This window comes from Carassius carassius, chromosome 37, assembly GCF_963082965.1.
Source record: "Carassius carassius chromosome 37, fCarCar2.1, whole genome shotgun sequence".
Lineage (NCBI taxonomy): Eukaryota > Metazoa > Chordata > Actinopteri > Cypriniformes > Cyprinidae > Carassius > Carassius carassius.
The window spans coordinates 18,050,372-18,074,998 of record NC_081791.1 but is presented as its reverse complement, the minus strand read 5'-3'; the positions used below and the strand labels follow the sequence as shown (position 1 = coordinate 18,074,998).

At 36.2% G+C, this 24,627-nt stretch overlaps 1 protein-coding gene across 3 annotated transcripts in view; it reads left to right on the top strand.

Moving 5' to 3' along the window:
• Positions 1-24,627, top strand: part of magi3a (membrane associated guanylate kinase, WW and PDZ domain containing 3a) — a 144,895-nt gene that overhangs the window by 110,845 nt on the left and 9,423 nt on the right. For 2 of the 3 annotated variants that reach the window (XM_059527902.1, XM_059527904.1), the window contains 10 exons: positions 3,331-3,455; positions 11,219-11,410; positions 14,662-15,231; positions 18,522-18,553; positions 19,439-19,628; positions 19,733-19,827; positions 19,911-20,103; positions 21,196-21,387; positions 22,252-22,437; positions 22,646-22,742. In XM_059527902.1, coding sequence (XP_059383885.1) covers positions 3,331-3,455; positions 11,219-11,410; positions 14,662-15,231; positions 18,522-18,553; positions 19,439-19,628; positions 19,733-19,827; positions 19,911-20,103; positions 21,196-21,387; positions 22,252-22,437; positions 22,646-22,742 — 1,872 coding nt within the window. The remainder of the gene's footprint in view (positions 1-3,330; positions 3,456-11,218; positions 11,411-14,661; positions 15,232-18,521; positions 18,554-19,438; positions 19,629-19,732; positions 19,828-19,910; positions 20,104-21,195; positions 21,388-22,251; positions 22,438-22,645; positions 22,743-24,627) is intronic. The other variant, XM_059527903.1, reaches the window with a different exon arrangement.

The following is a 24,627-nucleotide window of genomic DNA, read 5'->3' as shown; positions in this document are numbered from 1 at the left end:
TATATTTAAGTTTTCCGTTTGCTCACTTCACTTTTTCTTTTACTTTTTTTCCCATTTAGTTAGATAGATCACTAAGTTATGAAAATAATACAACTTTATATGAGTTGATTTATTTGTTATGTAAATGATGTCAGAATGCCAAGTCACTATAAATAGCATCATCTTTGAAAGATTTGAATACTTGCATCTCTGTGTCCAAAAAACATTAAAATGGCTATTTTTTAACTTAACTATATATATATATATATATATAAGTTTCTTCTGCTCATCAAGCCTGCATTTATTTGATCAAAAATACTGAAAAAACAGTAATATTGTAAAATATTATTAAAATTTAAAATAATTGTTTTTAAATTTATTATACTTTAAATTCTCATTTATTTCTGTGATGCAAAGCTGAATTTTTAGGATCATTATCATATGATCCTTTAGAAATCATTCTAATATGATGATTCATTATCAAAGTTGGAAACCGTTCTTTCAGAACATGTGATACTTTTTTAGGATACTTTGATGAATAAAAATAAAAGAATAAAAATAAAAGCTATGTTGTTAAAATATAAATATTTTGTAATAACAATATACACTACTGGTCAGTAATTTGGGATCAGTAATTTTTTTTTTCTTTTTTTAAATAAAATCAATACTTTTATTCAGCAAGGATGTGTTAAATTGATAAAAAGTGATAGTAAAGAAAATATATTATTAGAATATATATTATTAGAATTTTCTTTTTATTTTGAATAAATGCAGTTCTTTTTAACCTTTTATTCATCAAATATATGAGACAGCAGAACTGTTTTCAACACTCATAATAAATCAGAATATTAGAATGATTTCTAAATGATCATGTGATAGACTGGATGTTACATGTGACACTGAAGGCTGGAGTAATGATGCTGAAAATTCAGCTTTGCATCACAGGAATAAATTATTTTTTAAAGTATATTCAAATAGAAAACTATTATTTTAAGTTGTAATAATATTTCACAATATTACTGTTTTTTCTGTATTTTTGATCAAATAAATGCAGGCTTGATGAGCAGAAGAAACTTCTTTCAAAAACATTAAAAATAGTAATGTTTCCAAACTTTTGTTTCTGTACTGTATATATATATATATATATATATATATATATATATATATATATATATATATATATATAATTGTGAAATTAATAAACTGAAAAATATTTATGACTTTTAAAAAAAACTTGACACAAACAAAATTTTTGCCAAATATGACTGCATTCATCGAATAGGAGGGTAAAATAATAAATTACAAATTAGGAAAAAAGTTTGAGGCTAGCTTAAAAAATATGATATTTGTTCACCTAATGTAGTTGAATTAAAATTCTATGTATTATATTATATTGTGGTAATTAAACAGTAATGATATAAATACTACATTATGTTTATAATATATTATACATTTTATACATAACAATCCATAATGAATGACAATATAATGAAGTGATGTTTTTAAACAATCTTTTCTTTAAGTTCACTCACATTGCTGTTTTTGTATGATTTAATGGATTCGCTCATTTTCTGCTCTCGAAGCATTGTGGGATATTGAAGTTGTGGACAGGACAGCCGACTCGAGGGCTTTCGGAAACGGATATAGGATTTGATTTTAATGGCATTTATTTTGTGTAAGGTCAGTCCCCGCTGTGCCAGGATATTTATGCAAGGAAGTCAACAACACATTGTTTTATTTTTGATTTAAATATGGCTTGGCACAGTGCCTCATTATTCTCTGCCTGAATTATCAGAACGGGGAACTTCAGCAGTCAGATGAGAGCACTCAGTCTCTTGCTCTCTGTGGATTGGGTGGATAAGTCTCAGCATGAGTCACCCACAGCAAAAGCACAAACAGTACCTTTCTTCTACAAATTCGCAGCACGCCGACTAGTTTTGTGAGGGATCCGTGGCTGTTAAAAGCCTTCCTGAGGTGCAGTCACGACTGGCAGGTACAACAGTTAAAGCCAAGTAACACAATGCAGACGAGCTGCTTTTTTCACTTTATGTGAACCTGTAGGGTGGGAGAGATAAAACAACACACTCCAGCACTGAGCCTGAACCTCTACAGAGGAAACGCATGTGCTGTGAAGCTTGTGTCTCTGGAAAGGCTTGCCAAGGTAATATTGATTCATTTCGGCAGCTAACAAACAAGAAAACAAATGTGCTGGTTGTAGAGGAGAGTGTATGCTTGCAGCAATTACAGATGGGTTGGAAATATGCCTGTTCTGTGGCACTTTTAATCAAGTGTGTTTTTGTGGTGCTATTTGATCATTTCAGAAGGTCATGAAAAGATTCAGTTCAACAACAATAACAACAAAAAATCTTTATCAAGGTTTTTGTCTTATTTTCCAGTAGAAACATCCTTATTAAATGAGCAATTCTAAATTTGGCATTAACTTGACCCTATTGAATTTTTAATACACTCTCCTAGTTTTATTGCAAACTATTAACTATTAATCATGGTTTTTACAAAAGAAAAAATGGTTGTCTTAATAATTTGTCTTTGAAATATTTAATCAAAACAGCTTTTATTATCCCTGATGTCATTTAGGGCACACAGGCTATTAGATAATGTTAGCAAATAACTAAATAGCTATTTTAAGCATTGTTTTCACAAACTCAGTTTGTCTATTCCTTATTCCTTATTCCTTACACCTTCTTTTCACCATCCAATCAAAAGATACTGTTTTATTTGAATGTCACACTGTGGAAGTAAGAACTGTTCGCATTAACTTCAAAATATGTTTTCTGGGAATTTATCCAAATTTAAATACATTTTTTTATTTATTTATTTATTTTTTCTAGCAAAATCTAGTAAGGTTTATTTTAAAACTAACAAAACATTGTAAATAAGTTAAGAAAAATATACTTTAAGAAATACTCTGAAATTGATATTGATTTTATTGATATCAATACTTCTAAAATACTTTTTCAGTGTTCAGTTAATGTCTTTGATCTAGTCTTCTCAAAGATTTGTAGTTGAAAGGGATGCGTGCTTCCCGAGTCAAAGCAGTTCATGTCATTTTCCCGAGTTTCTGTCTCAGTATGTTGTTTATTTTTTTTGTTCATTTACCAAATGTCTGTGGTAAAGAAAAATGTGACTGCCTGGTTAGCAGACGACAAACAGGAAGAGAACACAGTTCCTTACCTTTTTTCTCTCATCGGTTTTGTCTTTTACAAAGACTATGTTTGCATAAACAGATAAGCATCGCTAATGTTCTCTACTCTGAGTGTTTGTTCAAGTGTGTACGTCATTGTATCTGCCCTCTCTGGTCTTTTGCACTGACTGTCTCACTCTTTCCTTCAGCCACATCAACCAGAAGACTCAGTTTGAGAATCCAGTGCAGGAAGCCAAGAAGAAACTCAGCCAGGACGCGTCTCCAACCAATCAGCCAATAGCAGCGGCCGCGGGAGCAGTACCAACGCCCTTAAGTAAATCTCTACATTTTTTTTCTGCTTAATTCCCCATTTCCTAGTACCTCATTTTTCATTTATTTATTTTTTTAAATTTATTTAAAAGTTGTATTCCTGTGATCAGCAGTCATTACTCCAGTCTTCAGTGTCACATGATCCGTTGGAAGTAAACTGTGTGTTGCTTAATATTTTTGTGAAAACTATTATATATGTAATTTATATGTTATATATATATATATATAACAGCTTTTGTTTGTAATACATTTTTTGTTTGTAACAATGTTAATGTACTTGTTAATGTCACTTTTGATCAATTTGATGCATTTTCAAAAAGGACTTTAGATTTTTAGTTGCCTGACCAAAATATATGAACATACAACCCCATCAAAGCAGTCCAACCTAAACACCTAAGGCTGATTTTTATATTTTTTTTTAGCAATGGTGATAGGAAACAATTCAGTGAGATTGAGATCAGGGAGTGATAATTGCCACAGATCAGGAAGTAACAAGAGCCACTGTTTTCAATTACATTGTCACATAATTATTCTGTCCTCACTCAAAAAGTGAAGGAACAACATGATTTTTACCAGTGTGATTTCAGCGATGCAGAGCCAGTCATTGAAACCAACCAAACGTTAGAATATCATGCCAGGTCCTAATTTGTTGAGACATAAACTCAGATCAGCATGGAACAGATATGATTTATTTCTTGATGCTTTATCATGCCACACCTGGTTCAGACATGGTTTAAGTGAGAACTGAGCTTAGACAATAAGAGATGCTCAGGTGTTCGTTTAAGCAGAGGCAAATCATTTCCATCAGAAGAACATAATCAACATCTGTGGTTAATATGATCTCTAATAATCCCAGAGGCTCAGAGCTCCTTTCGTCCTCTGCAGCGATTCTGTCAGCTAGCGTGTGTGTTTTACCATCTGTGTGTGTATTTATGTGTGACTGTGTACTTGTTCAGTTACGCTCACCTGCGCCAGCTTTTGTATTTTTATGCACGCGTTCCACTTCGTAGCTGGTGTTTCACTATTGACTTAACATTAAACATCCTTGTTCTGTTTTCTAATGTGACATTCAGCAGTAGCTCGGTCTCTTTCATTTGCTGTTTTTCTCTGAGCTTTTTTCTTGTTTTCAATAGGTGTTTGCTTACATCTCAGGTTTCAGAGCACGAGTTTACACCTAGTGTACATATACTTGTTTTGTCCCAATCTGCATGCTGACTGTCCTATAGATAGATGCATAGATGTATAGATTATTATCATCATTTAATGGATGAGGTTTCTTCCTAATAATTCTGGTTGTCCAAATTTGTAATTTCATATTTTTAGCAGTTTTATTAGTAGCCATTAGTGATTGATGCTGCTTTACCTTCACACTGCCTGGCTCAATACCCAGCAATTCTCTCCTGTTGAATGATTGCACTGAATTATAGAGTTTGGCCGGAAAACACATGACTGAGTTTGGTTTTAGGTTGTTCAAGGTTACACCAGGCTATTTGTTGTTTGGCCTCCCTGAGCGTCACTGTCTCCTGTGTGTTGCTCTGTCCTCTGAGCGTTGATTTTGTCCTCCTATCCCCTCTGGAAGGCTGGCAGTGGACGTCTGTTCTGTCTCATTAGTGAATGAGTGCTATGCTGTGTTAGCTGGCCAAGACACTTTAATGAGTGGATGGTGATGCCTAGCTGAGAACAGGACAGAGAGGAGGGACAAAAATATAATGTAGTCATGCAGTGTTTTCAGAGAATAATCAGAAATTATAACCATAACTTTACAATTCTACTAAGAATTATGATAGTAATGACAAAAACCATGCATTTGATTCGTTTTATTCATATACACATTTTCTACACACACACACATACAGTACAGTGTGTACGGAAAGTATTCAGACCCCCTTCAGTTTTTCACTCTTTGTTATATTGCAGCCATTCGCTAAAATCATTTGTTCATTTTTTTCTCATTTATGTACACACAGCACCTTATATTGACAGAAAAACTCAAATTGTTGACATTTTTGCACATTTATTAAAAAAGAAAAACTTAAATATCACATGGTCCTAAGTATTCAGACCCTTTGCTGTGATACTCATATATTTAACTCAGGTGCTGTCCATTTCTTCTGATCATCCTTGAGATGATTCTACCTTCATTTGAGCCCAGCTATGTTTGATCATATGGATTGGACTTAATTAGGAAAGCCACACACCTGCCTATATAAGACCTTACAGCTCACAGTGCATGTCAGAGCAATTGAGATTCATGCGGTCAAAGGAACTGCCTGAAGAGCTCATGCACAGATCTGGCCAAGGTTACAAAAAGATTTCTGCTGCACTTAAGGTTCCTAAAAGCAAAGTGGCCTCCATATTCCTTAAATGGAAGACGTTTGGGACGACCAGAACCCTTCCTAGAGCTGGCCGTCTGGCCAAACTGAGCTATCGGGGGAGAAGAGCCTTGGTGAGAGAGGTAAAGAAGAACCCAAAGATCACTGTGGCTGAGCTCCAGAGATGCAGTCGGGAGATGGGAGAAAGTTGTAGAAAGTCAACCATCACTGCAGCCCTCCACCAGTCGGGGCTTTATGGCAGAGTGACCCGACGGAAGCCTCTCCTCAGTGCAAGACACATGAAAGCCCCCATGGAGTTTGCTAAAAAAAACACCTGAAGGATTCTCTGGCCTAATGAGACCAAGATTTGGTCTTTTTGGCCTTAATTCTAAGCGGTGTGTGTGGAGAAAACCAGGCACTGCTCATCACCTGTCCAATACAATCCCAACAGTGAAGCATGGAGGTGGCAGCATCATGCTGTGGGGGTGTTTTTCCGCTGCAGGGACAGGACGACTGGTTACAATCGAGGGCAAGATGAATGCGGCCAAGTACAGGGATATCCTGGACAAAAACTTTTTTCAGAGTGCTCAGGACCTCAGACTGGGCCGAAGGTTCACCTTCCAACAAGACAATGACCCTAAACACACAGCTAAAATAACGAAGGAGTGGCTTCATAACAACTCCGTGACTGTTCTTGAATGGCCCAGCCAGAGCCCTGACTTAAACCCAATTGAGCATCTCTGGAGAGACCTGAAAATGGCTGTCCACCAACGTTTACCATCCAACCTGACAGAACTGGAGAGGATCTGCAAGGAGGAATGGCAGAGGATCCCCAAATCTAGGAGTGAAAAACTTGTTGCATCTTTCCCAAAAAGACTCATGGCTGAATAAGATCAAAAGGGTGCTTCTACTAAATACTGAGCAAAGGGTCAGAATACTTAGGACCATGTGATATTTCAGTTTTTCTTTTTTTATAAATGTGCAAAAATGTCAACAATTCTGTGTTTTTCTGTCAATATAAGGTGCTGTGTGTACATTGAGGGGAAAAAAAATTAAACGATTTTAGCAAATGGCTGCAATATAACAAAGAGTGAAAAATTTAAGGGGGTCTGAATACTTTCTGTACCCACTGTATGTATGTATACAGCACTCATACTACATCTTTTATTTGAACTCTGACATTTCATAATCTGCTCGCCCTATGAGAGAAACAGTGGCCCTTTATACATAAGATGCATAATAAGGTAAACATAAACATCAACTTTCCCTCTTTTCCCAGAATTCCCACACCATCTGAATGTGAAAACAGGAGTGATAAATCTAATAATATGCAAGGATGGATATGTTTGTACCTGTGTCCAACAACCAATTCACATGCACTTGTGGCCCACAGGTCAAATGTGTGCCATGCTTATTACAATCAACATAATCCGTTTCATAGGGCCAGTCCAACTCATCAATGTGGCTGTTATGCAAATCCCTGCTCTCCTAATGAGATTGATGTGGCCTCATCTGATGCTGCTGGCCCTCTCAAATGAGACAAGAAAAATAAACCCGCTGGCTGGGTTACAAATGTCTGTAATTAGTGTATGATCTGCAGTTTAGAACTGATTCAGAGTCAGTGTTGAATACCTTCTTCTTAAAGGTCTAGTTCACCCAAAAATCATTCGGAATGACATAAGGGTGAGTAAAGCATGAGAGAATTAAGAAAACTGGAAGAAGCATATATTCAGACACTCAAACCATTTGTAAAAAATAAAATTCACTTAGCTTATACAGAGTTTAGAAAGACTGAAAATGCAGCCATCCTTTTAGCTGTATTATTATTCATCAAACAGGTGAAACTGTAAAGTGCTACTTGGGGTCTCTATTGTTTCATAACTCTGTGTGATTATCTGATGTAAGTGCTCAGTGCTGTTACGCCTCACATAACTTGTTGAGCAGTATGAAACTGGCTCTTTTATTTAATGGATACTTTGTACACATCATTTCCACAGTCCTCCAGGGGTGTTTGTAATATCCTGTGATTGTACAATGGAATTTGGAAATGTGCAATATTCCTCTCAAGAATTGAAAAGCATCATCATTGGTTAAGTAACTATTGTGCATCATTTCAAAACTATTGTGCTATCATTTTAATGTTTTTCTTTATTTATATTTAATTTTTTGTTAGTTATTGTTTTATAAAGTACCATTCAAAAGTTTGGGGTCATTAAGGTTTTTGCTTTGAAAGAGATTAATATTTGTATAAAGCAATGATGTCTTAAATTTATCAAAAGTGACCGTTTCAATTAAATGCTGTTCTTTTGAACTTTCTGTTCCACTGTTCGAATTGTTTTCAACATTGATAATAACAACAAAAAAGTTTCTCGAGCAGCAGATCAGCATATTTGAATGATTTCTGAAGGATCATGTGACACTGAAGACTTGAGTATGGATGCTAACATTTCAGCTTTGACATCACAGGAATAAATAATATTTTAAAATATATTCACATAGAAAGTTATTTAAATTGTAATCATATTTCAGAATATAACTATAATACTGTATTTTTTAACAAAATAAGCCTTAGTGAGCATAACCCACTTCTTTCAAAAAAATTTAAAAGATTGTATTGACAATTGACAAACATGGAAAAAGTTACAATTATTAAAATGTAAAAGCATACAATCAGATTTACCTATAAAATATCTAGGATTGTTGACATTAAAAAATGACCTTTCAAGAATAAGCATTTAAGTAATAAAATTGTAAATACTGTTTTAGGTCGTAAAAATGACCACAAAATACTCATCAGTGTAGCTTACATTCTTACTCATTTTGCAGCATCCTTAAACATCATGTTTATGTCAGTGTTTAAAGTTTATTTATAGTAGTCCATCTTGGAGGGGTCACCATGGCAACATAATTTATACATTTGACAAATTTGCATGTGCTCACTGACCCCACAAATTGGTTTTTTAAAAAAGGGATGATTATCAACCCATCCAAGGACATTTTATCAGTTGAAAACATCGCCAAATGTTGCTTGAGCAGTTTCTTAGTGGTTATTAATTAGGAGTTCCTAACCAGAGCACTTCTGAGTGTGCTGCTGTGAGGGGAAATGATTTAGGAGTAACTGAGGAAGAGTGTAATGAATGGACTGCGATTAATTAATTGAAGTGTATGTGGATATATACAGAACAATCCCATTTAGTAATGTATCTTTTACTCTCTCTATTGCTCTCTCTGTTGCATTATTCAATGCAAATGACTAATGGAGTCCAGACCACCCTCCTTTCCTCTAGTTCTCTCTGTGCCGCTGTACTCTGTTTCTCTCACAGCCTGTTTTGTGATTGTTTCAGTAGTACAGTAAGAAGCACTGCAGGAACAGTTCCGATTAAAGTAAAAATTTTGTTTTTTTTATGGAATATAGTAGTGTTTAGCATAAATAATTTATCAGTGCACATCATTATTTTTGTTATTCATATGCCCTCATAAACTTAAATCAAAGTAACTGCACTTATTCCCTTGCAATGAAATCTTTTCGCTAATGGCATATTTACCTGCATGAGGACAGGACATCATGTCAAGCGATAGCAAACGACAATGATCCAATCAATTCCCCACGGGCCTAATTAAGTCCCACCCTATTTTTGCCTCATTTCACTGCATATACAACCCGAATTCCGGAAAAGTTGGGACGTTTTTTAAATTTTAATAAAATGAAAACTAAAGGAATTTCAAATCACATGAGCCAATATTTTATTCACAATAGAACATAGATAACGTAGCAAATGTTTAATCTGAGAAATTTTACACTTTTATCCACTTAATTAGCTCATTTAAAATTTAATGCCTGCTACAGGTCTCAAAAAAGTTGGCATGGGGGCAACAAATGGCTAAAAAAGCAAGCAGTTTTGAAAAGATTCAGCTGGGAGAACATCTAGTGATTAATTAAGTTAATTGATATCAGGTCTGTAACATGATTAGCTATAAAAGCTTTGTCTTAGAGAAGCAGAGTCTCTCAGAAGTAAAGATGGGCAGAGGCTCTCCAATCTGTGAAAGACTGCATAAAAAAATTGTGGAAAACTTTAAAAACAATGTTCCTCAACGTCAAATTGCAAAGGCTTTGCAAATCTTCTCATCTACAGTGCATAACATCATCAAAAGATTCAGAGAAACTGGAGAAATCTCTGTGTGTAAGGGACAAGGCCGGAGACCTTTATTGGATGCCCGTGGTCTTCGGGCTCTCAGACGACACGGCATCACTCATCGGCATGATTGTGTCAATGACATTACTAAATGGGCCCAGGAATACTTTCAGAAACCACTGTCGGTAAACACAATCCGCCGTGCCATCAGCAGATGCCAACTAAAGCTCTATCATGCAAAAAGGAAGCCATATGTGAACATGGTCCAGAAGCGCCGTCGTGTCCTGTGGGCCAAGGCTCATTTAAAATGGACTATTTCAAAGTGGAATAGTGTTTTATGGTCAGACGAGTCCAAATTTGACATTCTTGTTGGAAATCACGGACGGCGTTTCCTCCGGGCTAAAGAGGAGGGAGACCTTCCAGCATGTTATCAGCGTTCAGTTCAAAAGCCAGCATCTCTGATGGTATGGGGGTGCATAAGTGCATACGGTATGGGCAGCTTGCATGTTTTGGAAGGCTCTGTGAATGCTGAAAGGTATATAAAGGTTTTAGAGCAACATATGCTTCCCTCCAAACAACGTCTATTTCAGGGAAGGCCTTGTTTATTTCAGCAGGACAATGCAAAACCACATACTGCAGCTATAACAACAGCATGGCTTCGTCGTAGAAGAGTCCGGGTGCTAACCTGGCCTGCCTGCAGTCCAGATCTTTCACCTATAGAGAACATTTGGCACATCATTAAACGAAAAATACGTCACAGACGACCACGAACTCTTCAGCAGCTGGAAATCTATATAAGGCAAGAATGGGACCAAATTCCAACAGCAAAACTCCAGCAACTCATAGCCTCAATGCCCAGACGTCTTCAAACTGTTTTGAAAAGAAAAGGAGATGCTACACCATGGTAAACATGCCCCGTCCCAACTATTTTGAGACCTGTAGCAGAAATCAAAATTGAAATGAGCTCATTTTGTGCATAAAATTGTAAACTTTCTCAGTTTAAACATTTGCTATGTTATCTATGTTATATTGTGAATAAAATATTGGCTCATGTGATTTAAAAGTCTTTTAGTTTTCATTTTATTAAAATTAAAAAAACGTCCCAACTTTTCCGGAATTCGGGTTGTATGTCACAGTAGGGAAGAAAAGACTATCACAACTTCTGTTTCATGCTGACTTTAAAAGGAAACTTCGCTAATTTTGACAAACTGCAGAGATTTCTATACAAACAGCTCATTTAGAAGTACATACTCTTTGTCTTGCTTTGTAAACAAGCTTTAAATTGTTAGTCTCACAGACACTCTCTATATTTCCTCTTTTAGATGAAACTGGTTTAAGGGGATTCACACGGGACCCATCTCAGCTGCAGGGTGCTATCTTACGCACAACTCTGAAGAAGAGCCCTCAGGGCTTTGGTTTCACCATCATCGGTGGAGACCGACCAGATGAATTCCTTCAAGTGAAGAACGTCCTGAGAGATGGACCCGCTGCACACGATAACAAAATCGCTTCGGGTAAATCCACTCGGCTTATGTTCATTAAGTTCTGAGGCAACTTGTTGCTTATTTTATGAATGATGATAGGCCATCATCAAATATCGTTATGCACAGTAACACCCTGAATCATTGGTGTTTATCGCTGCAGTCTCGAATGGTACCATATGTGGTGCATTGCTGGATGCCACATCCATTTCTTGGAGCATTGCCGGGTTACTAGATTCCAAGTAAATAATCCTGTGAAAGTGCCCACAGCGGGATCACGTAGACAGCGATAAAATAAACCAGAATCAGTGGGTGAGCATCAGGGGAGCTGGCTTTCCTGCAGAAATGCATTTGGCGATAATTGCAGCGCTTACATTAACACTCACTACCCTCCATTACAATGTGAAGAAACAACTTCCAGTATACTTCAACTCCCTGGAGACAGCAGTCTGTACATAGAATTGTAAAACAGTTTAACCAAGATATACATTTAATTCTGGATTTGAGTGCTGTGCAATAAACATGCTTCAGCTGGCTCAAAGAGGCATGCTGAAGGGCAGATTCATCTGCATCCTATTTCTTTATGCAAATTCTTTTGTTTGGTCAACAAGCTATGAAAAAAGCCATAGAGGGCTGTTTATGAGCCTCTTTTAGACCTGGCAAAATATTAATCGCAATTGTGGATTCTCACTATTTGCTTTTGTTAATTTGGTATTTGTGTTGAAGACTTATTGACTTTTGACTTGTTGCAGCATAAAATCTGGTCCTCATTTATGATTATTCCGGCCAAGAATAGCTCACTTAGATAGGAAAATACTAACTGATTGACATGGAAACAGCCAACAGCAGTTTGTTTCATTTTTATGGGGGCAGGACTAATTGAAGAAGTTGAAATGACAATAATAGATTGTCATGGGCAAAATTCCGATAAGCTGCATTTGTTTAATCATAAATAAAATAAAAACAGTAATTTCAGCAGCCATTACTCCAGTCTTAAGCATCACTTGATCCTTCAGAAATCATTCTGCTGTTAGAAAACATTTCTGATTATTATCAGTTTTGAAAACATCTGTTTGGTTTAATATTTTTGTGGAAACTGAGATATGGTGATTTTTTTTCAACATTCTTTGAATAATAGACAATTCAGAAGAATAGCATTTGTTTTAAATGGAAATCTTTTTGTGATATTATAAATGTCTTTATTGTCACTTTTGATATAATATAATGCATCCTTCCTGACTGAAGGCATTTATTTCTTTCCAAAAAAAATTTAATAAAAGTCTTACTGGCCCTAGACTAAAGTCAGGCAAACAAATTGGAACTGATGATTTCAGTCAGTGCTTGTCGTTTTTATGCTCAATATATTTATCTGGCTGCCAGTGGAAAGTATTTTACTTGTTTTTTTTACAGAATATCTAAACTCATACTTAAACCTCAAGTCCAGCAGTAGACCTGGCCCAGTTAATAGATCTTCTGAATGAAATATTGATGCTTGCAGCACTTTGACAGGTTGTGTGCTCCGTGCCAATATTACTGTATAAGCAGCTGGATGTCTTTTAGCAGAACAGTGACTTTCAAGAAGTGAAGCAAACCTGGAAGGATGCCATTGATTGGTCAGGAGTAGAAAAGGATGCAGGAATCCCCCAACGTCCTCTGCATTGATCAATAGACACACTTCCCATTAGATAGACTACACCAACCGAGTGGATCATTGACTTTAGCTGGAGTAATGGTTACATGGGCACTGCCTCTTTATCACTTTATATCATACTCATACACACTCCCCATGAACAGAACAGAAGGAGCCAAGACAGCTCTCGATGCTTGAATCAAAATGAACAGTTTAAACACACTGGCAGGATTTGTATTTGTGCTCAAATTGACAAAATGGCCATGTTCCAGAACTGAGGGAGTTTGCCTTGCTGCCTATTGTCTTTATACACAGTCAGATAGCTTCAAAGACACTATGCTTACTAAAATTGAGTCTTATTAGAGACTAATTTAAAAAGGCTTCATAAAGACCATAATTATAATGGTCACTCGCGTCCCACACAAACAGCTTCAGAAATGCACGATTCAAATGTTGCATAACTTAAATAAACTGCATAACACACAGATATCAGATGTAATTGTGTTTCAATTAGAACTATAAACTTTTTTTTTCTTGATACTTTTCAGTACTGGAAAAAAAAATTGTTAATGCAAATGTTTTATGGAAGTGATGTATAAATAGATACAATTTTGTCTTATTTTTTGTCTGGAAATAGCTGTTTTACTGTTTGAATCAGGAATACATACTGTAAGAAACACTTCAAATGCTAAAAATTAATATTCTATTAAGTCCAAAAACAGTGTTGTTTTGGGGCCTGTAGCAACAAACTAAAATATAAGCAAATTAAATGCTTAAAATTACTAAAACTGATATTAATTCTAATGAAAAGTGGAAGTATTAGAAGAAAAGTTATTTTAAAATATTAACAAATACTCCAATCGTATATGAATAATAGTAAAATAACATTAAAAAAAATGCAAAGCACTTTTTTTTTTTATTAAGAATATTTCAGTACTGAATAAATGTGATTTTCACTGAGCTTGTATTCTGGGAATGCCTTATGTGTGAAGGATAAATTCAACGCTGCCTTTGGCCATTTTGGCCATAACAAGGTATCTAACTGTTTGAAACAGGCTGTGAGTGCATGAGAAACTTGACTAATGATTCCCATTAAAGTGAAGTGAAAAGTGAAAGTGACATACAGCCAAGTATGGTGACCCATACTCAGAATTTGTGCTCTGCATTTAACCCATTCAAAGTGAACACACACACACACTGTGAACACACACAAACCATGAACACACAACCGGAGCAGTGGGCACCCATTTATGCTGCAGCGCCCGGGGAGCAGTTGGGGGTTCGGTGCCTTGCTCAAGGGCACCTAAGTCGTGGTATTGCCGGCCCGAGAATCGAACCCACAACCCTAGGGTTAGGAGTCAAACTCTAACCACTAGGCCACGACTTCTTATTGAATCTAATGTTAAAATGCTTCACTTGAATCTAAAGTTAAAAAACAAAATGTATATTACACACAAATATTGAGGTAAGTTGTGGACTTTAATCAGATTGAACAATTTGTCAGTACTAAATAAATGTAATTTTTTTAATGGGGCACATCATGTGATGATGGCCAAAACAAGATATTTTTCAAGGCATCATAACTTTTCCTAAACATGCTGTCTAGTAGGGTTTGGAACAGCTGCTTCATACTTATTCTTTGTCTCTCATTTAGGTGATGTTATAGTGGACATAAATGGTACATGTGTGCTGGGTAAGACCCATGCAGATGTGGTCCAGATGTTCCAGTCCATTCCTGTGAATCAGTATGTGGATATGGTCCTGTGCCGTGGATACCCGCTGCCGGAGGACACCAACTCCAGCGAAGAGGGCACGGGAGACATAACTGCTTTGCCAGGAATGGACGGGCAGCCCATTCATTTAGATGGGACCCCCTCCATGCAGGACCTCCATTACATGACCACCGATGGCAGACATCCAGCTGCAGCAATGCCCAACGGACGCTACCCAGAGGCAGGAGAGACCACCCTTCTGCAGCCCGAGCTGGTCAGCGTGCCTCTTGTAAAGGGGCCGAGCGGATTCGGCTTCGCCATCGCAGACTGTCCACTGGGCCAGAAGGTGAAGATGATTCTGGACGCGCAGTGGTGCCGAGGTCTGCTGAAGGGGGACGTGATAAAGGAAATTAACAGGCAGAACGTACAAACCCTCACCCATGCGCAGGTGGTGGACATCCTCAAAGACCTGCCCATGGGCAGCGAGGTCAACGTCCTGGTGCTCAGAGGAGGTGAGTGATGGAGAGAATCAGGTCCAGTTGCCTCCTATTTATTTGGACTGCATCCCATTGCAGGGCTCTAGTGACAGTTAAAGGGATAGTTCATCCAAAAACTAATATTCTTTCATTATTTTCCAGTGTTGTTTTAGTATTATTTATTTATTTTTAAAGATTTATTTTGGCATTTTGCCTTTTATTATGGTAGGAAGTGAAGTGGGAGAGAGAGTGGGGCAGGCTTGTGAAAGTCCCTCGAGTTGGGATTCGAACTCGGGACGTCCATAGTGTGACAGCTTTGTATGTTGACATGTTGCCCACAAGGCTATTTATATGCTACGGCTGTATTTTCATTTTTGTTTTGGTTTTAGTTGTTTTGTTATATAAATTATGCATAAACTTTGATAAGGTTAAATTAAAATTTGAAATGTTGCTTGGGAAACTAACTGAAATATATTAAGCTGAAATGACTACAACTAAACTGAAATAAAAATAATGCTGAATAGAAATACTTAAAAATTAATATTAATATAAATGGCAAGTAGCACATCATACATTATAGCAGATTGTTTTTTATATTTATATTTAGGGTTAGTTTATTTTTATTTCCATTTGTGACCCTGGACCACAAATATAAGGGTCATGTTTTCGAACATCTTTCCATTGATGTTTGTTAGGATAGGACAATATTTGACTGAGATACAACTATTTGAACATTTTGGAATCTGAGGTTGCAAAAAATCGAAATATTGAGAAAATTACCTTTAAAGTTGTCCAAATGAAGTCCTTGGCAATGCATATTACTAATCAAAAAGTTTTGATATATTTATGGTAGGACATGTAAAAATATCTTAATGGAACATGATCTTTACTTAATATCCCAATGATTTTTGGCATAAAAGAAAAATCAATCATTTTGACCCATACAATGTATTGTTTGCTATTGCTACCACTATTCCTATGCAACTTATGACTGGTTTTGTGGTCGGGGGTCACATTTGAATAATTGTAGTGCTTAAATTTTATTTCAGTAAGGCAACAATTCAAATTTTCGTTAAAGCTTATTAAAGTTTATCCCCAATTTATACAACTAAAAATAACTAAAACCAACTAAAAATAACTAAAACCAAACTTACTCTTCATTTAATATTTTTTCATTTAATAGTTTTCTTTTTTGTTAACAATGATAATAACATTTCAAACCTGTATTACTTGCATTCTTCAGTTGGAAAAATGACATTTTTTGCCATACAAAACTTTTGCCATCCACACAAGAAAGAAAGTCAGTCATACAGATTTGGGATGACATGAGTAAATGATGATGACAGAGTTTTTATTTTTGGTGAACTATCCCTTTAAAGAAGAACTCCGAGAGATAAAGTTGTGATTAAAATGATTTATGTAAGCTGAAAATGTGTGAAGAAGAATACAGCGAGAGACATAGCATGGAGGGTGAGAACTCAAAGAGATAGACACTTGTGTTTGTGAGTGAAAGATCCTCACATTTTAGTCAGTCTGATCATCGTATATCACTATAATACCATTAACGCAGAAAAAAGTTACACCGAAAATGGATTGCACAATCTCAGTACAGCAGGTTACTGGGGTGATTAAAGTTAATTTGTAAAGTAATTGAAATAAAGTGACATCATTCTTATTTACTCCTCTTCATTTGAGTACAAAGTCTCTACAACTTCAGTTTGTGCTGCTGCGGTTTGTGGACACTTTACCAAAGTTTTATATGCTACACCAGTTCTACCATCTCCTGAACTCGTAGAAAAAAAAACCCAACAATGTTTTTATTGAACTGAGTCGTGTATTTGCATGCACAGCAGTGGGCGCATAACAGTTATACACACAGATCTATATTGCATCTACTCTGTGGTTTGTCTGGAACCCAAGTGAAAATATCAGGTTCTGTGTTCACTTACTGACTTCCAAGTTTCGGCTGTCACAGCACAGACAGCGGATTGTGGCTACAAAAGGTCAAGCAAATTCATAAGCAAGCTTTTCTTCTCTGACTTATACAAACACGATTATATGCTCAAAATCTGCACAAAGAGCAGCGTACCACAGATGTGGATGTTCTATGTAGGTATTGTTTTTTTTTTGTTTTTTTTATAGAGACAGCTTGGCCTTGTTAGTATTCAGTTAACATGCAGGCTTCATCATGCACACACACATACTGTACATCAACATGCCTGCCACAGATCATCTTGTTCTATTGTGTATATATGATGTATTTTCATTTATATCTCCAGTATATGTAAATGCATTGTGGAGTACACTGCCCCTCAGTGGCTAGTGATTGATTTTTTTAAAGGTTTTCCACTGTATTAATTATATATACTTCTAGACTGAAAATCAGCTTCAGGATTAAAAAAATTTGATTTTAATATTAATTAAAATTAATGTTTTTTTTTTTTTTTTTTTTTGCTTCAAAAGTATGGGGCATGTACTTTTTTATGCTTTAAAAAAAAAAGTATCTTATGCTCACCGAGTCTTTATTTATTTGATGAAAAATACAGTACTTTATATCAAGTTTTAATATTAAAAATGCATTTTATTCTTCAGAAATTATTCTAATCTGCTGGAATAATTCATATTATTATCAGTGCTGAAAACAATGGTGCTGCTTAATTTATGTGTGGAAACATACTTTTTTCAGGATTTGAATAGACATTCAGGTTTACAGCATTTATTTGAAATAAAAATATTTTGTAACATTATTAATATCTTTACTGGTCGCTTTTGATCAATTTAATGCATTCTTGCTGTAAAAGAATTCTTCATTTCTGTAGAGAATAAAAACATACTGACCCCAAACTTTGGAACAGTAGTTTTTTTTTCTCATTGAGACAGATGCTGACTGGCTTAAAATTTTGCACAGCTTTTGATATTGATATTAAAAGTGAAGTGTGCAGAAAAACAATTAATTCTAAAATACTTTCTCCAACTTGTACGATGTTTATAGAAAGCCATTTATAGGTTGATTTCTGTCATTTTAAACATTCTATTTGTTTTATCCCAACTTTGAGTTTGGGGCGTGGCTATCTGTTTATCTGACCAATGATGGACTAGCCTGCGTTTTCTGTAATCCTTTTTGAAATGCTATTTTCATTCGGTGTCTTTAGTGATGCAAAACTGGCACACTTCACTTTTAAAGATTTTACATTTTCTGAATGAACTGATGAATTGCATTTTTCCTGCAATAAATGAGTCTGTCTAATTATATAGTCTTGGAACGTACCTCTTCAACTATACTTGCCCATTTTCATTTCCCTCTTTATATCTGTTTGTGCCTGCAGGTCAGACATCTCCTGTGAAGTCTCTGAAACCTGTAAGTTAGACCGCTAAATGTCTTTTAATTACTCAATTTTGGGGATTTAATTTAGACACACCAGGGAATTTTGATGAGATGAAGATGAAACAAGATGAATTATTTATCAGCCTCATTCTGGGTTCTTCAGCCAAGCGCGTTCCTTGCAGTCGTACATTATTCACGGAGCAAGTGCCAAACGCTATCATGTTATTTTAAGAGCAGGATGTGGTGAATCACTTCAAGGCAAACACGAGCTTCTGCAGCGAACATCACTGCTGAATCAACAGGTCCCTCAGGAGCACTTCCTGCTGGGCTTCTCTCACAAGTGTTTCTCATACGTCCTCTAATGTTGATTATCTCTCAGAGCAGCTTGTATAGCATTGTATTCAGTCAAAAGGACACGCTTTGAGTGACTGCATTAAAAATAATGACATTTTTGCTTGATTAGTACATGACTAAGCAAATCTTTTAATCAATATGTAATGTTTTTAATAAATAGTAAAAAAGATGCATTTGACATGATGGCCTATTTAAAGAGATAATTAACCCAAAATTCATCCCCATGTCATTTCAAACCTGTATGACTTATATAAAAGAAGATATTTTAAACTGAACCATTTTGGTTCCCATTGACTTTCATTGAATGGACTAAAATACAATGGAAGTCAATGGTAAATAAAACTCATTAGTTGTCAACATTCGCTTGTGTTCATGCTGAAGAAAGATATGCATATAGGGTTGGATTGGCATTAGGATGAGGAGTAAATGATGAACCTTCCCTTTCATATTGAGAGACGCCCATGTTTGGCATAGTACTTGGGATAGTGTTATTCATTGAAGTGCTGTAATGTTGATGAATATTTGGTAATGTTTGTTGCTGTGTCTGTCCATCTGTTGGTTTAGATCACTCCAGCTATTCCCAGTGCCCAGAAGCAGGACATTGCCACCAGTTCCGTCAGTACTGAAACTCCCAGTCCAGCTGAGCCTGGTCCCCAGACCCTCCCCTTCCCTCCTCATGCCATCCGCTCCAACTCCCCAAAACTGGACCCGTCTGAGCTCTACCTCAAGTCTAAAGCCATGCTGGACAGCAAACGTGAGTCTGTAGAGCCGGTAGTGGACATGTGAAACAGTTTTGCCATTTACACCAAAATATGTATTGCTGACGATTCATTTTACTGGGGGGGGGGGGGTTTCCAGCTGCCAACACTAAAGAACTGGACGTGTTTATCAGGAGGAACCAGGAGACTGGATTTGGGTTCAGAGTTCTGGGTGGAGAAGGACCAGATCAGCCAGTGAGTGTTGACATGCTTTGATTTGTCACTATACTGTCACAATGGAAAATGATGTAAACTTTAACCATGGTATCTTTCTTTAGGTTTACATTGGTGCCATTGTTCCTCTGGGTGCTGCAGAGAAGGACGGCCGTCTGCGGGCTGGAGATGAGCTCATCTGTATTGATGGCGTTCCCGTCAAAGGCAAATCTCACAAACAAGTTCTGGAGCTCATGACTAATGCTGCCCGCAATGGGCAAGTGATGTTGACTGTGCGCAGAAAGCAAACCTATCCAGGTTCGTACCCTGCTGCTGTGTATCAGTATGTGATGACTGCATGCTTGCATTTACGTTTTGACAGCTGTAGACAATCTCCAGAGGTTTCAGTCGTATCTGACATTGATGTCCTCCCTGTGAGAGGAGAGCGTTTTGCTCCATTAGTTCTTAGTAAAGGGCCGAGTTGAGCTATAAAATAATAACCACAAAATCAAAATTTAATGACCACTGTTTTCAGTCAAAGCAGAAGACTGTTTATGTGTTAACAAAGCAATGACTCAATGCGCTGAGTAACTATAAAAGAAAGACGCCTCGAGACACACACTGGGTAATTTGGAAAAAAAAACTTCAATTATGAAGCCATTATAAAATTTGGCTTTATGCCTCATAGGAGTTTTTTCAACACTTTCATAATGTTCTCTTTCAGTTTTTGTTAAAGCACACTGGGATTTTCTCCATTTGTTTTACTTCATGTTGAGCATTGGTAGAGATTTTTGGCAAATGTTTTTTCATGAATCATCAGACCCAGATGGAATCGGGCAAACTATAAAAAAAAAAAAAAATTCCAATAGGTGGATGTCTAAAATTAGCACTCGTAAAGTGAAATTTGGCTTTGATTATTATTACTGTACATATAAAACAGTATTACTTGCTAATGACCAAACACTTAAAGTAACTGCCAGAACAATAAAAATGATCCGCACCTCACCGATACATAAACAATCCCATTGTGATTTGGAGAATTAAGTTATAATTATAGAATTTTATAAATGTATCAAATATAATTTAGAAAATATAAAGCATAAAAAAATTATAATAAAAATGTGATAAATGTAAATAAATAGAATGTATAAAAAATAAATATAATGTGTGTGTGTGTGTGTGTGTGTGTGTGTGTGTGTGTGTGTGTGTGTGTGTGTGTGTATATATATATATATATATATCTTAGTACTCCAACTTCAATCTCAGTTTAAAATTTTCAGTTTTTGTTTTAAGTCTTGCAATCATTTTGTGTTTTTGTCATGTATATAATTAGTACAAAAATAACACTGTACAGTATCTTTGTCAAATCTTTGTTCATTTAAACACTGAATATTGCATATGCTTAAACAGAAAGAGAGGAAGATGATGGTCAACCTCAGGCCCCACATGTTCCAGTGCTGGTCAACGGCTCACCCAAACCGCACCACATCGAGGTGTCCGGCCACAGCCACCCTCAGCCCTATGATGTCACTCTTCAGCGCAAGGACAATGAGGGCTTCGGATTCGTCATCCTCACCTCTAAAAACAAGCCTCCTCCTGGCGGTTAGAAATGACTTTCAAAGCTTTTTTCCATTGGTCTCTTCTTGTGTGTCTCTATGTGTCTCTTCAGTTCACCCCACCATCATTTTCAAGCTTTTTGCTACTTTTCTGTCAGCTTCCGAAAACACACCTTGTTCTTCTGCATTACAACCACAGACTCATAACATTGTTGAAAATGTGGCTGAAATCTAAATTCCGTCTTTCATCCAGTCGCTTGAAGGGGCGACATACTGTACAATGCAATTACAATAATACAATCAAAGCTAGCTTAGCTGTGAAGTATTACATTAATAATCCCAGAGCTGTAACAAAAAGTCTTATTCAGATATAATGGCTATAACCATTAACTCTCAATGTGAACATTTGTAGGATTTATTTGTGAAACTATGCTGTAAAGTTGAAAATAGTTTAGTTGTAGTAGTAGTTTGAAGCTGAAGGGTGTATTTTCCTTGTGATATCTAAGAGACAGTAATGTTGTGAAATATTACAGTTTATTTTAAAAAGTCATTTAATCCTTGTGATGCAAAGCTGAATTTTTAGCCACCATTACAGTCTTCAGTGTCACTTGATCCTTCAAAAATATGCCGTTATGAAAACATTTATAATAATATTATCAATGCTAAAAACTATTTTTGTGGAAACAAATTTTGTGTTTTATTTATTTTTTTGTATGTTCATTGCATAGTGTGTGTATCGTGTAATGCATGGTGTTTTTCCTGATCATGTGAACCACTGTAAACCTTTTGAGATAATCAAATCTATTTATAAGTATCAGCTATCACTATCTCAGATCTTTTGGTGCTTCTAGTATGTCAGTATATCTAAGATGCATAAATGAAATAAGCATTGATTTCTGTCTGTCCTCAGTTATCCCACATAAGATTGGTCGCATCATAGACGGCAGTCCCACAGACCGCTGCGGTCGGCTGAAAGTGGGTGACCGCATCTCTGCTGTGAACGGCCAGTCAATTATTGAGCTGTCCCACAATGACATTGTGCAGCTCATCAAAGAAGCTGGGAATGCTGTTACCCTCACGGTGGTGCCTGAGGAGGGTAAGCTTTAGTTTGAGGACACTATATCATTTCTCTTCATTATTCTGGTGAACAGTGAGCTGATAGAAGGAAGCAGTAGAATGCATATTGATTTTTGTTCTGTAACATACTGGTTGTTAAAGCATTTGACTTTGAGGATTGAAAGTGACACTTGGGATGGAGTTGTGTGTGTGTTTCTGCCACACTGATAATCCTGTTTACTTTTCAGAACACAGCGGACCGCCGTCAGGCACTAGTTCAGCCAAGCAGAGCCCAGCCACCCAGCACAGAGCCGTGGGACAGCAGCCTGCCAGCCGAGATGACAGGTACAAGCTCCATCCTGACGGCCAGCTCAATAACAGTCTTTCCAGTCCACATACATACATTTACTGTTTCATTAAAAAAGTCTCAATGTATGGCTGTCGTTAATTACTTTTTAAGAACTGTGATCATCTAAACTACACGATTTACATATTTATTATGTGAAACTTTTTATCAGTTTGATTTAAGAACAAAATATTTTCATTTTGTGATAATTTTTTTTCCATTGTATATTAGGATACATAAAATACTAGCATTTGAGGATATTTATTTTAAATGTGATTGAAATGAGATTTTGACAAAATTCTTCTGTGATGCATGTACACAACTGTTCAGTTTGGGGTCAGAGAGGATTTATTTAAAGAAATAATACATTTATTCTGCTAAGATGCGTTCAGTTGATCAAAAGTTACAGTAAAGACATTTGTTACAAAAGATTAATATTTCAAATAATGTCTGCCCCCCCCCCATTTTTTTAATCAAGAACCCTGAAAGAATGAAAAAACTATGGTTCCCTCAAAAATATTAAGCAGCACATCTTTTTTACTGATTATATTAAGGAATGTTTCTTGAACAACAAATCAGAATAAATGCAGTGAAACCGTAATATTGATAAACATAAAATTTTAAATAACTGTTTTCTATTTTGATACATTTAAAAATTTTATACATTTCATTGATGGCAAAGCTCAGTGTTTAGCAGCCATTACTTCATTCTTCAGTGTCACATGATCCTTCAGATCCTTTAATGAAAGTGACATACAGCCAAGTATGGTGACCCATACTCAGAATTCGTGCTCTGCATTTAACCCATCCAAAGTGCACACACACAGAGCAGTGAACACACACACACTTAAAACACACACCCGGAGCAGTGAGCAGCCATTTATGCTGCGGCGCCCGGGGAGCAGTTGGGGGTTCGATGCCTTGCTCAAGGGCACTCAAGTCGTGGTATTGCCGGCCCGAGATTCGAACCCACAACCCTAGGGTTAGGAGTCAAACTCTCTAACCACTAGGCCGCGACTTTATTAATATGCTGATTTGGAGCTCAAGAAGCATTTATTCTTATTATCAGTGTTGAAAACAGTTATTTGTGAAACCCATGATGCATTTTTTCAGGATTAAATGTTTTACTGAATAAAAGTATACAATAATTTTTTTAATCTAATTTTTATATTTTACTGGCCCTAAGCTTGACCTTAAACTTTTTTAATAGTAATGTGTATTTGTTAGATCATTTTAAGTAATGTTTCCTGAGCACCAAATCATACAGTAAAAACTGTAATACAGAAATAAAATATATTATATATATATATATATATATATATATACAACCCGAATTCCGGAAAAGTTGGGACGTTTTTTAAATTTTAATAAAATGAAAACTAAAGGAATTTCAAATCACATGAGCCAATATTTTATTCACAATAGAACATAGATAACGTAGCAAATGTTTAAACTGAGAAATTTTACACTTTTATCCACTTAATTAGCTCATTTAAAATTTGATGCCTGCTACAGGTCTCAAAAAAGTTGGCACGGGGGCAACAAATGGCTAAAAAAGCAAGCAGTTTTGAAAAGATTCAGCTGGGAGAACATCTAGTGATTAATTAAGTTAATTGATATCAGGTCTGTAACATGATTAGCTATAAAAGCTTTGTCTTAGAGAAGCAGAGTCTCTCAGAAGTAAAGATGGGCAGAGGCTCTCCAATCTGTGAAAGACTGCGTAAAAAAATTGTGGAAAACTTTAAAAACAATGTTCCTCAACGTCAAATTGCAAAGGCTTTGCAAATCTCATCATCTACAGTGCATAACATCATCAAAAGATTCAGAGAAACTGGAGAAATCTCTGTGCGTAAGGGACAAGGCCGGAGACCTTTATTGGATGCC